The 16,508-nt window shown below is 41.6% G+C and overlaps 1 protein-coding gene across 1 annotated transcript; it reads left to right on the top strand.

The window, feature by feature from the left end:
- Positions 1–3,183: 3,183 nt before the first annotated feature.
- LOC139473879 (uncharacterized) lies at positions 3,184–15,482 on the top strand. Its single transcript, XM_071256664.1, has 7 exons — positions 3,184–4,286; positions 9,812–9,938; positions 10,741–10,906; positions 11,131–12,157; positions 13,149–13,266; positions 13,883–14,037; positions 14,316–15,482. Exons 1-7 carry the CDS (start codon positions 3,334–3,336, stop codon positions 14,419–14,421), a joined length of 2,652 nt encoding a protein of 883 aa, XP_071112765.1. The 5' UTR covers positions 3,184–3,333; the 3' UTR covers positions 14,422–15,482.
- The last annotated feature ends 1,026 nt before the right edge of the window (positions 15,483–16,508 follow it).

The raw sequence follows: 16,508 nt of genomic DNA on the forward strand, positions 1-16,508 counted from the left end.
TCTGGAATGACATCCCACAAGCCTTCCTCGGCTATCTTGTGTTGTCAATGAGGTGCCATTGTCAAGCTTGTGTTACTGCTAATGGTGGTCAAACCACTTTCAGCCATTTAACGACGTTTAGAGAGGACATATGTTGACACTGTCATGATGAATTCATGTTTCATGGGCATCAATATATTGTTCTGTTGCAAAATCCTTCTTTCTTTATATTTATTTATTATTTTCCATGATAGCCACTGATGCACCAGAACTTTATTTCGCTAGTATACATGCACTCGTGGATATTGCCCATGAGGTAAATATCTATGATAGCAGGGTCACTTCTATTCTCAGTAAACTCGGATGTTTTCATCGAGTTCGAAAGGGATCGGAGTTACTGATTTCATTGTGTTGAGATTGGCTTTGAGAGGGGTCAACTCGCACTGATGGAAACCCGTACTTGGTAAGTACACACTCAGACCCATACTTGAATGGGATTGTGGGCAACGTGTACACGTGCATGGAGACCCGTCCTCGAGTGGGTTATATAAAGTCACCTCGTTCACACGGAGACCCGTCCTCGAGGGAGGTTATGTATAGTCACCTCGTACACACGGAGACCCGTCCTCGAGGGAGGTTATATATAGTCACCTCGTTCACACGGAGACCCGTCCTCGAGGGAGGTTATATATAGTCACCTCGTACACACGGAGACCCGTCCTCGAGGGAGGTTATATATAGTCACCTCGTACACACGGAGACCCGTCCTCGAGGGAGGTTATATATAGTCACCTCGTACACACGGAGACCCGTCCTCGAGTGGGTTATATATAGTCACCTCGTTCACACGGAGACCCGTCCTCGAGGGAGGTTATATATAGTCACCTCGTACACACGGAGACCCGTCCTCGAGGGAGGTTATATATAGTCACCTCTTACACACGGAGACCCGTCCTCGAGGGAGGTTATGTATAGTCACCTCGTACACACGGAGACCCGTCCTCGGCTAGGTTATGTATAGTCGCCTCTTACACCCGGAGACCCGTCCTCGAGGGAGGTTATGTATAGTCACCTCGTACACACGGAGACCCGTCCTCGAGGGAGGTTATATATAGTCATCTCTTACACACGGAGACCCGTCCTCGAGGGAGGTTATATATAGTCACCTCTTACACACGGAGACCCGTCCTCGAGGGAGGTTATATATAGTCACCTCTTACACACGGAGACCCGTCCTCGAGGGAGGTTATGTATAGTCACCTCTTACACACGGAGACCCGTCCTCGAGGGAGGTTATGTATAGTCACCTCTTACACACGGAGACCCGACCTCGAGGGAGGTTATGTATAGTCACCTCTTACACACGGAGACCCGTCCTCGAGGGAGGTTATGTATAGTCACCTCTTACACACGGAGACCCGTTCTCGAGGGAGGTTATGTATAGTCACCTCTTACACACGGAGACCCGTCCTCGAGGGAGGTTATGTATAGTCACCTCTTACACACGGAGACCCGTCCTCGAGGGAGGTTATGTACAGTCGCCTCTTACACACGGAGACTCGTTCTCGAGGGAGGTTATGTATAGTCACCTCTTACACACGGAGACCCGTCCTCGAGGGAGGTTATGTATAGTCACCTCTTACACACGGAGACCCGTCCTCGAGGGAGGTTATGTATAGTCACCTCGTACACACGGAGACCCGACCTCGAGGGAGGTTATGTATAGTCACCTCTTACACACGGAAACCCGTCCTCGAGGGAGGCTATATAAAGTCACCTCGTACACACGGAGACCCGTCCTCGAGGGAGGTTATGTATAGTCGCCTCTTACACACGGAGACCCGTCCTCGAGGGAGGTTATGTATAGTCGCCTCTTACACACGGATACCCGTTCTCGGGGGAGGTTATGTATAGTCACCTCTTACACACGGAGACCCGTCCTCGAGGAGGTTATGTATAGTCACCTCTTACACACGGAGACCCGTCCTCGAGGGAGGTTATGTATAGTCACCTCTTACACACGGAGACCCGTCCTCGAGGGAGGTTATGCATAGTCGCCTCTTACACACGGAGACCCGTCCTCGAGGAGGTTATGCATAGTCGCCTCTTACACACGGAGACCCGTCCTCGAGGAGGTTATGTATAGTCGCCTCTTACACACGGAGACCCGTCCTCGAGGAGGTTATGTATAGTCACCTCTTACACACGGAGACCCGTCCTCGAGGAGGTTATGCATAGTCACCTCTTACACACGGAGACCCGTCCTCGAGGGAGGTTATGTATAGTCACCTCGTACACACGGAGACCCGTCCTCGAGGGAGGTTATGTATAGTCACCTCTTACACACGGAGACCCGTCCTCGAGGGAGGTTATGTATAGTCACCTCTTACACACGGAGACCCGTCCTCGAGGGAGGTTATGTATAGTCACCTCTTACACACGGAGACCCGTCCTCGAGGGAGGTTATGGAGACCCGTCCTCGAGGGAGGTTATGTATAGTCACCTTTTACACACGGAGACCCGTCCTCGAGGGAGGTTATGTATAGTCACCTCTTACACACGGAGACCCGTCCTCGAGGGAGGTTATGTATAGTCACCTCTTACACACGGAGACCCGTCCTCGAGGGAGGTTATGGAGACCCGTCCTCGAGGGAGGTTATGTATAGTCACCTCTTACACACGGAGACCCGTCCTCGAGGGAGGTTATGTATAGTCACCTTGTATTAAAACACTTCAGAGAAAGGAACACACCGTATGCCGATTCAAAGAAAAGTAAACGCAAATGAATAATATCGTACACATGGAGGAATAATGATAGTGGCGTCTAACTGAACTTAAGAAATAATATAGATTGTATGCTCACTACTACTAAAACATTTTATATATACATAGCATTACATGATGGAGTTAGTCATAGAGAAGGGGAGCTATAATTAGATCTGTGATAAACATCACAGGTATGAAGAGAGTTCCGCATTAACAGCGCACTCTGGCGGCAAGCATGTGCTAATCATCTATCTCTTGCTCTCAGGTGTGCAATGACAAAAACCGAAATATTCACGAAAAATAAATACAAATTGGTTTGAAGTTAATAATAGCTAAGACTCACAAAATATTCATCTATTTATTTGTTGTAACATGTTGGCATGTCGTTGTCAACCGTGACCTACTTTACTAACACACCTGTGCAGTTCGCTTACCTGACCCTTTGCACAAAGCGTCACTCATATGAATAAGGTGAGTGTCGTCCGCCATTTTGAATCCAGGTATACTTGATCCAACGCGGAAAAGGTTTGTTTATGAAGAAAGTTAACCTAATGTGGACTTAAACTATTCGTGAGAAGACAGGTAACCATGTCGCGGTTAGTACGTGTGACTTTGGTGGCGTTTCTTGGTCTGTGCGCACTGTCACTGGTCGATCTTGCTGCCGAAACTGATGCTCCGTTTTCTTGGATGAGGCCGGACAAGTTTGACTATATTAATGACATGTTTTCCGCCGTAACTGGCGAAAATTGTCGTTCAAAACCGGCCGAACAGTTAAATCTCCCCAGAGAAACTATAGCCCAAATCCCAAAATACAACAATCTCTTGAGCACAGTGATCTACTCAAACAGATCGGCTATGCTACATATGCACAACATGGCCCTCAACCGAGCCTTCTTCTATAGTTTTATATACCAGAAATTGAACAATACGTGGGATTTCTTAAACCAGCCAGGCTTACAATATTACTATATGTCCGCGGCGGCTGATGTTTCTGCGAGCCCAGGCTTCTTGAACGGTTCAGCCTTGTATTTTGACTTCAACTGCAGCTACCCCAATTGGTTTCGTACCTATCCGTTCAACAATACCATTCCGTTCTTTGGACCAAGGGCATGGAGAGCTGACGATTACAACGAACCAACCAACTTCCTGCGAGAACCGACCAACAATACAATGGACATTCATGATTACGGAGCAGGAAGAGATTCCAACTACTCCAACTCTGCCTACAAGACCAATCCTTGGTACAGCTTCTGGATGCCAGATAAAACAGGAGAAACAGACTCATTGCGAAAGTTTACGTATTCTGTGGGCATAAAGTACTCGAATACTACTGGACACTTCATCAGTGATGAGTTTGAGGACACATCCTTCTTCGGCCCTCCCCAGCCAAGTCAGACAGATGGAGATCAGTCTCTCCCAGTGCTGTTTACATCCCCATATTTTGACTGTGGAAGGTCCAACAAATGGATTGTTAGTGCCACTGCCCCTGTTGTGGAGTACTTCCCCAGATATTCCAGATACATCCATCTTAGAAGACCCAGGTGAGTTCCACGTTGTTTTTATTTCAGCAAGCAGACATGGCACGGTACACAAATAGATGACAGATGAGTAAAAAAAAACTTGATCATCTGTTGATTGGCATTTAGATACTGTGTTACCATAAAGAGATGAAACCTTTTATTGATAACTTATTTATAGTTTGTCACAAAGTTTGAGGGCTGCTACAGTGTCCCCACTCGCCATATGATCATCATTCAGCTGAGGAAGGGACTAGCAGTGACCTGAAAGGTGAACTGTTGGACATGAACAAATTTAAAGTGGGACAAAACTTGACCATTTACAGTCAGAAATCGTAGCAACTTTTGATGTGGTCACTCCAAGTCTATACTTCCCTGCAACATTTCTTTCATGTCTATCATCTTGTTCAAAATAGAAATAACTGATAACCCAAGTACATGTATAAAGAGGACAAGGTTTCCAGTAAACTTTGATGCATGTATGATATTAATGATGGGGAGCGGGTCAAAACAGCCGCACTAGGTAAAGTCGAAATGGTCACAGAAAAACTCAAAACGGCCACAACCCATAGTTAAAAAAGTCATAACGGCCATACAAAAAATAAAGAAAGCAAACTCAAGTAATGTGTCACATAGTAGTCTAGTGTATATGCTATCGCTGAATGAAAGGGTAAAAGGGTTCTCAAACACCTGCATGTATAGCAAAAAGATAGATGTCTATTTTACTATTCTTCTTTTTGTGAGTGGGGTATGAGATATATACTGTGATTAAGATATGATAATACAGTTGGTATATTAAACCAGTAATTGTTTTTAAGATATGCTATGTCTGTATTATATCATGATTACATCATCATAAATAACCAATCTCCTTAAAATCAGATTACTTACTCTGGTCCCTGTGTGTGTGAGGATGAGGACCACTCCACAGAAGATTGGGTCGGGTGAAACTTCATTGAAATTTGATTACCCTGTCTAAGTGAAATATGTGTTTGTGTTCATGAGCCAATCAGATGTCAGCCTATTATTAGGCCTCATTTCTTTACCGCCTCAAAATGAAAAGTTTATTTGTATCAAATAAAAACCGGCACAGAACACAGATATGCGCCTCAATGTCACACCCTTTGAGAGTAGATGCTATGGTGCAAGAGGATGTATGAAATATCCACAAGAACATTAACAATGTAATAGAGTGGCTTAAAAGGCTCTCTATGCATTCAGAATTCACTGATCATGTTTATTTTTACGATACAGAAATATGTTAGGTTTGTCTGAATGCTTTTCTCAGTCGTACTGTGCCTCACCATTTCTCAATGCTGGTTGGTATTCCCCTAGTGCAGATCTTCCCGCAGGGAGTTACTATGGGAGTGAGCAGGATGGAATAGGTAACAAAATGTTAAATGTCTGTGTTCATCATGAAGTTCTGATAGCATCTGTCAAAACGTCAGGTCACTTTAGCATATTTAGAAAGAACAGAATAATATGGCTGAAGTTAAAGAAATTCTGCAACATTTGCTGTCAAAACCATGTTAACAATAATACGAGTAGAGTACAGATGTTTGTTTGTTTGTTTAAGGCTGCACTCAGCAATATTTCAGCTATATCAGGGCGGTCTGTAAGTACAGTAGAACATGGATAGAGCAAACTACAAGGGACCAGAGAAATCAGTTTGTTATATACTTTGTTCATTATATATTAGTTTCTGCTGGGAAATGTCTTCCATCTTGGAGAAAAGAAAACACAATGCACGTAATTGTAGCATATACTTGACACTGAGTGAGATTTCTTAGTTCCCTAAACATGTCGCCTATTAGTAGTATTTGGCCCTATCGGGGATCAGATATTAGTTTGCTATATATGTTAGTTCGCAGTAGAGATTTCGTTATGTATGTAACTTTTATATAATATATAGGAGATAAATCAGGGATTTTGTAACAGTTTGTTTTATCCATTTGTTCGCTATATCCGTGTTCTAATGTAGTCGATTCTGGACAAGACATTATTTCAGCTATATGATGGCGGTCTGTAAATGATCCAGTCTAGACAAGACAGTCCAGTGATTGACATCATGAACATCGACCCATGCAAATGGGATACAATGACATGCATCAACCAAGTCAGCAAGTCTGACCACTTGATAGTCGACAAGCTTTGTTGCCTTTTATGGCAAGCATGGGTTGCTGACGACCTATGTAATCAAGAAGTATATACGTTAAGAAGTGTGTTTCCAATGTGTACCACTTAATGATAAAACTAACAGTCAGTCAAGTGTTACCACATACTGTCTTTATTATTATCATGATATGCTGCACATGATTTCCAAACTTTACACCACCATAACAGTATGTTCTTGAATATGAGAAATTCTTCATATATTAACCACCATGTATGGTATTCACATTTCTTTTGTCGATGAGTATATTTTTACTGATTAGAAAAAACTTTAGAAACATATTATTGTATGAGAAAGACTAAAATGTTATTGATTAAATTTCACATATTTAACAGTGTTTAACATGTTTAACATGATTCATGCTATCATTAAAGATATTTGTTTTGGGCGACACAACCCAATAATATGAATTTGGTTAGTATGGTTAGGTATACTGGTACATGTGTACAGTTTTACAAGAACTTTACTGCAGTGAATAATAGATAGGAAAAACAAACAAACTATAAACACCCAATATCAATGACAACATGTGACTGGATACTCAATTTCCCAACGCATTTATCTGGAGCCTTGAATTATCTAGTGGTTTATTGTTGATCCGGTCCCTTAATGGGATTTGGAGTTACTGGTTTGGAGTTGACAGATAGTACAGCATCATCAGCGTGTGCCATCAACACGACCCCATTAGCCTGAGGCTCAGGAACTGCTGTCACTTGAACTATCTACAAACTACTAGAGCAATTCTTCTATCTAGTTTTTTCACAGGCTTAAAATCCATTCTTTGTTTTACTAACAACATTTGCATGCGCAAGTTTGAGTAACTCATAAAGACAACACACAAGGGATAAATATTTGATGTATCTATGTTTAAGGTGTTGAACATGGGCACTTGACTTAATTAAATACTAACTGTCTTACCATGGCACAAACTCTGTCTGCAAGGACTTCTACATCATACAGAAAAACATTTCTATGGGCAATATATTACTGGTTTACTGCAAGGGAACACTGAACAATAAGGGGAGAGGTTTTATGGGTGCTTGACAAGTGTAGCCTGGCAGGCCATCAAAGATACCAGTGTGTTTGTAATTTTAGCAATAACTTTGTGGGCTGTTACACCCTTCATGGCTGTCCCTTAGCTTGTTAGGCTGATGATAATGGCAGACACTCATACCTATAGGGGACCACATGACGGTAACCAGATAGGAATTTCCCACCCATGGAAAATAGTCTGAACAGCCTAATTTGTTATAATTTACGCTGTCAACAGTTTTATCAAATAACCATAACCTTCAAAACCCAGGGATTTGTGTAGGGCTCCAAACTAAGTGCCCTAGTCAGGCTAATTGTTACAATATCTTTAAATTGTGTTTTTTAAACCTTCTTATGTTCTTAATTTAAGATGTATTTTATAGTGTTTAACACAGCAGTCAGCGCAATAATGTCAATCTAAGCATTAAAGCCTCTTTTGCTTTCTTGGTCCTGTTATTAGTGAAATACAGGTCACTGCTTCAAAGACATATTAACTTGAGTTAAAATGTTTAACATGTTTAACTAATAAACTAAATAAATACTTTATAAACAATTATGTATTCCTATGTGGGTAGTTTAACTGATATTTGCTGCAGCATTGGTGCCGAATATCAGCCTCTGAACAGGTCAAGATATCTCTGAAAACCAAACCTGTGTGACATGGTGAATTACATTTTGTATGTTTATGTATTAAAGTTAGGACAGCTAGTTACACCGATAGTTTCCTTAAGACAAGTTGAGCGGGGCAATGATTCGCTGTTTCCATGGTAATAGAAATTTTTCATGTATATATCATCATTAGTGAATTGTTCGGTAATTTCAACCACAAAGACCGTGAACTCTTGACAAGGTCCTCGACTGATAGTCCCATGACAACCTGCCTGCTAAATAAGCAATACATGGTCCCACAGTTGCTAATGATAGTTTCTAGTGTGCACCCTCTTAACGTGATATGACATGTGGCGAAAGTGATTGTTATTGGCCAGGTATTAGAGGGATGCTGGCAAGCATCTCGGCCAGAGCTGTCTCCACTCACAAGCAGTCAAACAGGGGGTTTCAGTGTGCTAGAAGAAAGAATGTGGTACATAGTCTCATGGATTTTAAGATTTGTGCTCTCCAAGCCATGCATTGTAAGTGTTTTGTTATTTCTCCGGTTCTTAATGGTATATAGTGGTTTATAATGGTTCATAATGGTTCATAATGGTTTATAATGGTTCATAATGGTTTACAATGGTTTATAAATGTTTTTTTTCAAACATGAAGTGCAGTTTGAGAAAAAGAGAGAAAAGAAGGGTGCTCTGAGTTGGAGAAAAACATTTCACGAAGGCTGCACTAAACTGCTATTAACTGGTTTCAGTTGTGGTTGATCTCAGCCAAAAGTGAAATGGGCTGAAAAGGTCCTTTATATAGGAGTTGGAGAAATGTTTTAGCAATGAAGGTGTTGGCTTTGTTGGGTAGGGGCAGTGGGGTAGTCTTGTGGCTAAAGCTTTTGCTCATCACACTGAAAACCTGGGTTCTTTTTCCCCACATGGGCACAATGTGTGAAGCCCATCTCTGGTGTCCCCCACTTGGATATTGCTGGGATATTGCTAAAAGCTCACTCACTCAGTGTTGTACAGTATTCTGTGATACCTTCTTGGTTCATTATTACCTGTTAGTTTGTATACTTAATAATTCATTTGATTTTCACCTTGTGATTATGTTGATGTTGGTGTGATTGACATAAGCATGATAAGGGGAACAGACTACCATATTTTCTGGAGTAAAGAGCACACTTTTATCCCCAAGAGACACCGCCATGTAGGCATGGTAGAGGGGTGTGCGCGTTATACACGCCATAATGAGTTTTGATGTGTTTTCCCGACCTCCCCAATGCAAAGTCATTACCGTAAGCACTTAGCATCCAAAATACCAAGTCAACAAATCCATACTGAAGTACTCAAATTAATCATGTATTTACACTGTCTGGTTATAAAAAGTTTTCATTGACTATCTGGGCTTCTGTTTGTGACCTATTTTATTAATTATATTCAAAATTTCATTCTTATTGTTTATATTAATTTTGGCGAGAAATGCTGAGTGACCCTGTGTCTGTATGTGACGTTGTGTTCTGAGTGACCCTGTGTCTGTAAGTGACGTTGTGTTCTGAGTGACCCTGTGTCTGTAAGTGACGTTGTGTTCTGAGTGACCCTGTGTCTGTAAGTGACGTTGTGTTCTGAGTGACCCTGTATCTGTAAGTGACGTTGTGTTGTGAGTGACCCTGTGTCTGTAAGTGATGTTGTGTTCTGAGTGCCATGTTGGATGTTTTTGGAAGTGCAAGGTTTTCTTGTTTTTTACATTCTAGGTTTGTTGCCGTGTCTACGATGGACACTGAGTTTGAACGTATTGACATGAACCAGTGTCCACAAGCTGAGGGAAACCCTCCCCCCAACTACTTCGCTGGAACTGACCGATGCAAAGGCACTACCATGGTAAAAACACAAGGCAACTGCATGCTCAGTCACACAGGCCAGCACAAACTAATGTTGGCAAAGTGTGTTGAGTGTCCAACATGTTTACTCAAACACAAAAGTAACTGTGTTCTTACCTTTTGCATTGTAGTTTTTGTTACAACTTGACTTATCATGCTTATACAAGTTAAATCTTATTTAATCTAATTTGAAAATTTAGAATTGTTTGTGTGTTTAATTAGTTTCAATTTAAACACATTCAAAATTTCAAATTCTGCTACACAATTTGTGTCCTTCACACAAGTTTCTGAGAAATGTATTGCAGTTTGAGGAAAAAGTGAAATTTCATTTTGGCGTAAATACTCATTAAAACAGCATCCAGGTACCCTGGTTCATCTGGACAAACGTTGTGTAAACAAATAGAAGATTAGTCAGTTCGTAAGCATAAAGCCCGACATTCAGTTATGACATGATTAATTGTAGTAGTAATGTTTTAGTTAGTGCATTCATTAGTTCAGATTCACTTTTGTGTGTGAATATAACAATTTTTTCAACATGTTCAATACAACAAGATATGATAGTCCTAAGACCAATCTCACTTTCCCCTATAATATATGACCAGTCCCTAAACATACATTATGCGTTAAAATGAAATTTTTGTGAGGTAGGTAATGACACTACAAGCATGATGAAATGTTTTTCTTATTTTCATGTTATTTCTTTGTGGATGTATTTATCATATATAAAAACATTCTATTATTGTAATAAAATCCAGTAAAGGGGAGGGTATTACAAGAAGCAGTTCATGTGTTTGTTCCCACAGTGTGAGCCCATCAGTGGGTATGGCTTCAAGCGGGGAGGCTACCAGTGTGTGTGTCAGCCTGGGTACTACTACCCCTGGTTCCACGATGGCCCCTTCCTTGGATGGGAGATTGAGGAGGCCGCTCGAGATGAGTATGAAGTTGGCTTCGACTGCATTGCTGTAGATGGTGAGTACAAATTCAGATAACAACATGTGATTTATTCATCTAATGTTTTAAATCAGATTGGCCAAGCTCACCAGTTACTTGCAGAATTATCTCTTTGTATTTAGGTCAGGTCTAAGCTACATAAACATTATCAAGAGCAGTATGAATATTTGGGAAGATTAAGGTTGTTTTATCATATTTACTCTCTGCAGCAATGTTAAACACATTGTTTCCGCTTTTTTCAGAGCGTCAAGTCATCCCTAACGTGATGCCTGAGTTTGTTGAGAGGAAGAAGAGATCAGTTTTGTCAAAGAAAACAGAGTTTTTGGAGATGACCCTCCCAAAAGCTCAGAGTCCTCGACCCAGTCCCCGCCAGAAGCGTCACCTAGTTGCAAGACTCAAGGACTACAAAGAGAAGTTGTTAAGGGAGAAGAGAAGTAAGCTGGTTGCTCGCACTAAGAGAGACACATCGCGCAAGATCCATCGCAACAAGCGAGATGCTGTGGATGAGATAGCAGCAAATCGCTTTGAGAACATTTTGCAAAGGATGTATCAAACAAAGCCTGAGAATTGCCAGTCCAAGCAGGCTCATGAGCTGTACTTGCCAGGAGATGCTGGGCACGGCGTCGAGAAGCTTTTTGAAGCTCAAGGTCGCACAGCACTCAGACTCGCACACTTCCTCAGCAACTTCCTGCAGAATGTGGACGAGTATGAAGAGTTTGGTAACCTCCGTGGTGACAGACGTCTAAATGAAACTCACATCTTTGCTGAAGTTATTGCCAATGTCATGAGTGACTTCAAGATAAAGGGCAGTGGGGTCTTCTTTGATAGGTACAAGTTCCGCATGTCACCACCCGTCAACAACACTGACCCCAGATTTACGGACGGTATTACACGAGAGTTCTTTGGACCTTATGCCTACAAACTAGAGTTGAAGGATGAGGGTCTGGATTATTACAAAGCAATAGACTTTGCTGGCTTTAAGGACTATTACGTTGATGCATCCTGGTACAGGGACATGAAAGCCAGATGGGCAACCAATCAGTATGGCCTGAAGAAATTCACAGCTAAGCCCATGATCCGGTCCAATCCAATGGGAACCAGTTTGATCCGCTTTGAATATTACCCCCTGACTTACCGAGCACCTCGCTATGAAGATGGAGAATGGCTAAGACCACAGTTCAAGTGTGATGGCATGGTCAATGATTGGGTGGTTACTTACGTTGTACCATTCTTTGGGAAAAACAGTCTGAAGACAGAGATTGAATTCAAGTAAGGTGCAAATTGAGAGCACGCTAATGTAGTGGTATCGTATACATGTTTCTGTATCCAGTGTCTTAACACTTACATTTGAATGCTTTAAATATGGACTTTTAAGTCATAAATTAGGAATATTCAGCATGTTGGCAAGTATTGTCTTAATAGTTATCTATGAAATTTGATGTTTTTTTCTTTCATGAGGTATGTTGTATTGTCACATTACCACATAACAATGAATTATCAATCGTAGCGCCACCAGTGGTTATTCCGAGTTATGTCCCTTCTAAGCCTCTCCTATGGACCAATCAGATTCCATCACTTGCATTTGTTTCAAACAAAACGATGGCGCCCAGTCAAGATGATCTGATCGATAATCAAGATCTATGTTGTGATAAAACAGGTCTTACATTGCTAGGTGCATCAAATCACACGAGCACCTTGATTAAAAACATGAATAGGTTTGGAAAATATCTGTTGACAATGACTTGGCGGTGCACATACTTTGCAAATCTTGCAATCGACCGAAATCTGTGCGACAGTTTGCGAACAAGGTTTCAATTCCGTTGAGCGATTTTGATTGGACGATGCATAAACTCGTTAGTCCAGTCAAAATGTAACTCCATAATACCATCCTAGTTTGGCAAGGGTGGAAACTGGACTTTTATAGTCAGTTAACTCTCTTGCCTCGGGAAGTTGTGAACTAGCATGTTTCAAAATAGTTGGATATAAACTTAATGGTTAAGGTGTAAATATTATTCAACATGATTCTCCGACACATGTGAGTGAGTGAGTTATGGTTTATAGTCACATCGGCAATATTTCAGCCATATCGTGACTACCGACACATGTGAGATTCATGTGTTTGATATAAATGTTAGACAAGTGTTAGCGCTGTAACATCCAGATATTGATGGTTTAATACGGCACAGAACATAGACATAGGTTTATTGCTGGACGTATGTTGTTTGCTTACCTTTGTACTGACCAGTTTCTGTGTGTCCAGGGGTGTGGTCACTGTGGAGGCCAAGCTTGACTACCTGGATATCAATCAGTGCCCGGCCGAGTTCCATAGTGCCAACTCCTTCAAGAACACAGCCCGCTGTCACTTTGAAAGTCAATATGTAAGTAATGCTAGTACCTCAAAGATATACCATTTTCAGGCGAGAGACATCTGGTTGCAGTTCTTGGCACTGGCGGAATAATCACGTGACAATAACAGTGATTATTTTCTGGTGCCAACAATTGCTTCGTGGACCTGGCATCTTTGTGAGGGAATGAGTTTTAGAATCGGAACTCCTTTACTTGAAAAATATTTCATGATACTGTACACAAGACATGTTGACAAGTCATAATATTGTAATTAGAAAATAATCAGGCTCATTCATACAGATGATGTAGATGGTTGCCTCAAACACAACCCTTCACATTTTGTACCCACGCTTTTCAACCCCTGACGTGTTTATATACTGTATTGACCATATTATGCACGATGCTCCAGTAAGGACCCTCAGGTCAACTTCTTGACCAATCGGCAAGTTATCTTCAGAAGCACCCCATACTAAGACCAAACGTTTACATTAAATACATCTGTGTAGAAGGAGTGCATATTAAATGCTTCCTCCTGATTGATCTTCTGTCAAATGAACTAATGTATGGTTTAAACAATGCATCCTCCCCTTACCCCGTGTTACCATGTTTATTGTATTTTTGTCCATTTTACTTTCAATCTGCTCACAGTGTGTGCCTCTCGAGGGGAAGAGGTTTACCCGTGGTGGCTACAAATGTGAGTGTCGCCAAGGTTACGAATATCCCTTCAACGACTTGGCCTGGTTCTTTGATGGTCAGACAATGGAGGAGGAATGGAGGAAGTTGAGCGCTGGGGAACCCAATAGGTGGGCAGATAACTCTGTACTCTATACAGTCTCTGTGGGAAATTTGCGTCAGTTTCTTGATGTCTGTCCTGGAGAAGACTTGCAACATTTGTAACCTGTCTAAACCCAGACAAGGATCTTCAAAAGTAAAACGATTGAAGACTCTGTATAAAACATTATTTAATATAAGTTTTGTACAAAGCCCCCTTTTGTTGATTAGTCTGAGTAGGACTGATCACCTAAACATTTTGCTAAAAAGTTATTGGGGATGGAAATGACCTATTATGCATGTGTTTCAGGTATGCTACACTGAAATGCCGTATAGCGGGAGCGTCGTCTGTGTCAGCAAGCATGGTGATGACACTGATCCTGGCCTGTGCCGTCTCAGTGTGGACAAGGACATGATCCCCCGTGTGGCTGGCTGGCTGGCTGGCTGGCTGCACCCTGACACACGCGGCAGACAACTAGTCTGGCCTCTTCTCTTAGCATCTATTTGGGGGAAATTCTTCCCTTTGTTAGTGTTTCTATTGACTGTTTCCTTGCAGTTTGAAGCTGTATCCTATATTCAACACTATACCCTATGCTTTGTGTCGTCCAGAGCCTGGCACAACATCTTGCCTAAGGTAGCCGAGTTCAAACTCATTGTAGGATTATATATGTTTCTTTGATACGAAAGATTTTAAGGGATTGACAGCTTCCAATGTATTCGAGCAAGAATCCTAAGTTGTTGAAACACAGTTCCATATTGTGCCCCAGATTGTTATGATTGTAGGAGATTTTTTTTAGGTGCTTTGATTCACTTTATCAATCATATAGTCCGTCTTCATTCATGAGACTTTTTTTTATAGCTCATAAATTTGATGGAAATTGATTTTTTTAAACGTGTACATATGTTGAATATCTTATACCTTGTACATATAAATATGTGATACTATGCTCATTTCCTGCGTGATCATGGACAGGTGATATCATGAGCCACTGAATGAAAACATATCAGCCCTGAAGGGCACCTTGTACAGACGCAGTAATCGACACATGTACAGATGTCAAATATCTATATTTTTTAAATATCTGTTTTTTTTATACAAATTTAACATATTTCATGTATATATTTTATCTTGCTGTTAGGCTTGAATTTCAGGCATTTAGTGTTATGAACGATTCTTTACAATATGTATAGAAGTGCTCAAAATGCCCTACTTTGACCTTATGGTTAAATATATTTGGCAACATTACATTTCAAATACCTGAGCAGTCAACATCAGTAATGAATGAGTAATACAGTCATTTGGAATTGTTGTGTTAGAAGCAATAAGAAACCTTCATGATTAAAATCATCTCTGTCTATGCACATTCATTCCTGCCATAGGCACCTCGCCATGTTCCATTTGCTACTACATATTTATAGGCTTTGTAAAGAGATTTTGTACATGACATATCAATAAATGATTTTTATAGAAATTGAACATTTCTCGTGTATTTTCTAATAATAATATATTCATAAATCATTTTGTTCAACCAAGATAAAGCATGTAGTTTTGGTCCAAATGTGCTTCAACTAGGTACATGTATGGTCAAGAGCAGTGATATGAAAAACCATGAAGTACTTCCTCTTGGGCTACACATTTGTATGCCTGGAAAACATATCGTGAACCAGACCAGCTATAGTCCACACTGAGACACTGTACAGTACTGGGGACCCGCTATAGTCCACACTGAGACACTGTCCAGTACTGGGGACCAGCTATAGTCCACACTGAGACACTGTACAGTACTGGGGACCAGCTATAGTCCACACTGAGACACTGTCCAGTACTGGGGAACAGCTATAGTCCACACTGAGACACTGTCCAGTACTGGGGACCAGCTATAGTCCACACTGAGACACTGTACAGTACTGGGGACCAGCTATAGTCCACACTGAGACACTGTACAGTACTGGGGACCAGCTATAGTCCACACTGAGACACTGTACAGTCCCGGGGAATAGCTATAGTCCACACTGAGACACTGTACAGTACTGGGGACCAGCTATAGTCCACACTGAGACACTGTACAGTACTGGGGACCAGCTATAGTCCACACTGAGACACTGTACAGTACTGGGGACCAGCTATAGTCCACACTGAGACACTGTACAGTACTGGGGACCAGCTATAGTCCACACTGAGACACTGTCCAGTACTGGGGACCAGCTATAGTCCACACTGAGACACTGTACAGTACTGGGGACCAGCTATAGTCCACACTGAGACACTGTCCAGTACTGGGGACCAGCTATAGTCCACACTGAGACACTGTCCAGTACTGGGGACCAGCTATAGTCCACACTGAGACACTGTACAGTACTGGGGACCAGCTATAGTCCACACTGAGGCTCTGTACAGTACTGGGGACCAGCTATAGTCCACACTGAGGCTCTGTACAGTACTGGGGACCAGCTATAGTCCACACTGAGACACTGTACAGTACTGGGGACCAGCTATAGTCCA

The sequence above is a fragment of the Haliotis cracherodii genome, unplaced genomic scaffold, assembly GCF_022045235.1.
Source record: "Haliotis cracherodii isolate W230 unplaced genomic scaffold, xgHalCrac1.p SCAF_3, whole genome shotgun sequence".
Lineage (NCBI taxonomy): Eukaryota > Metazoa > Mollusca > Gastropoda > Lepetellida > Haliotidae > Haliotis > Haliotis cracherodii.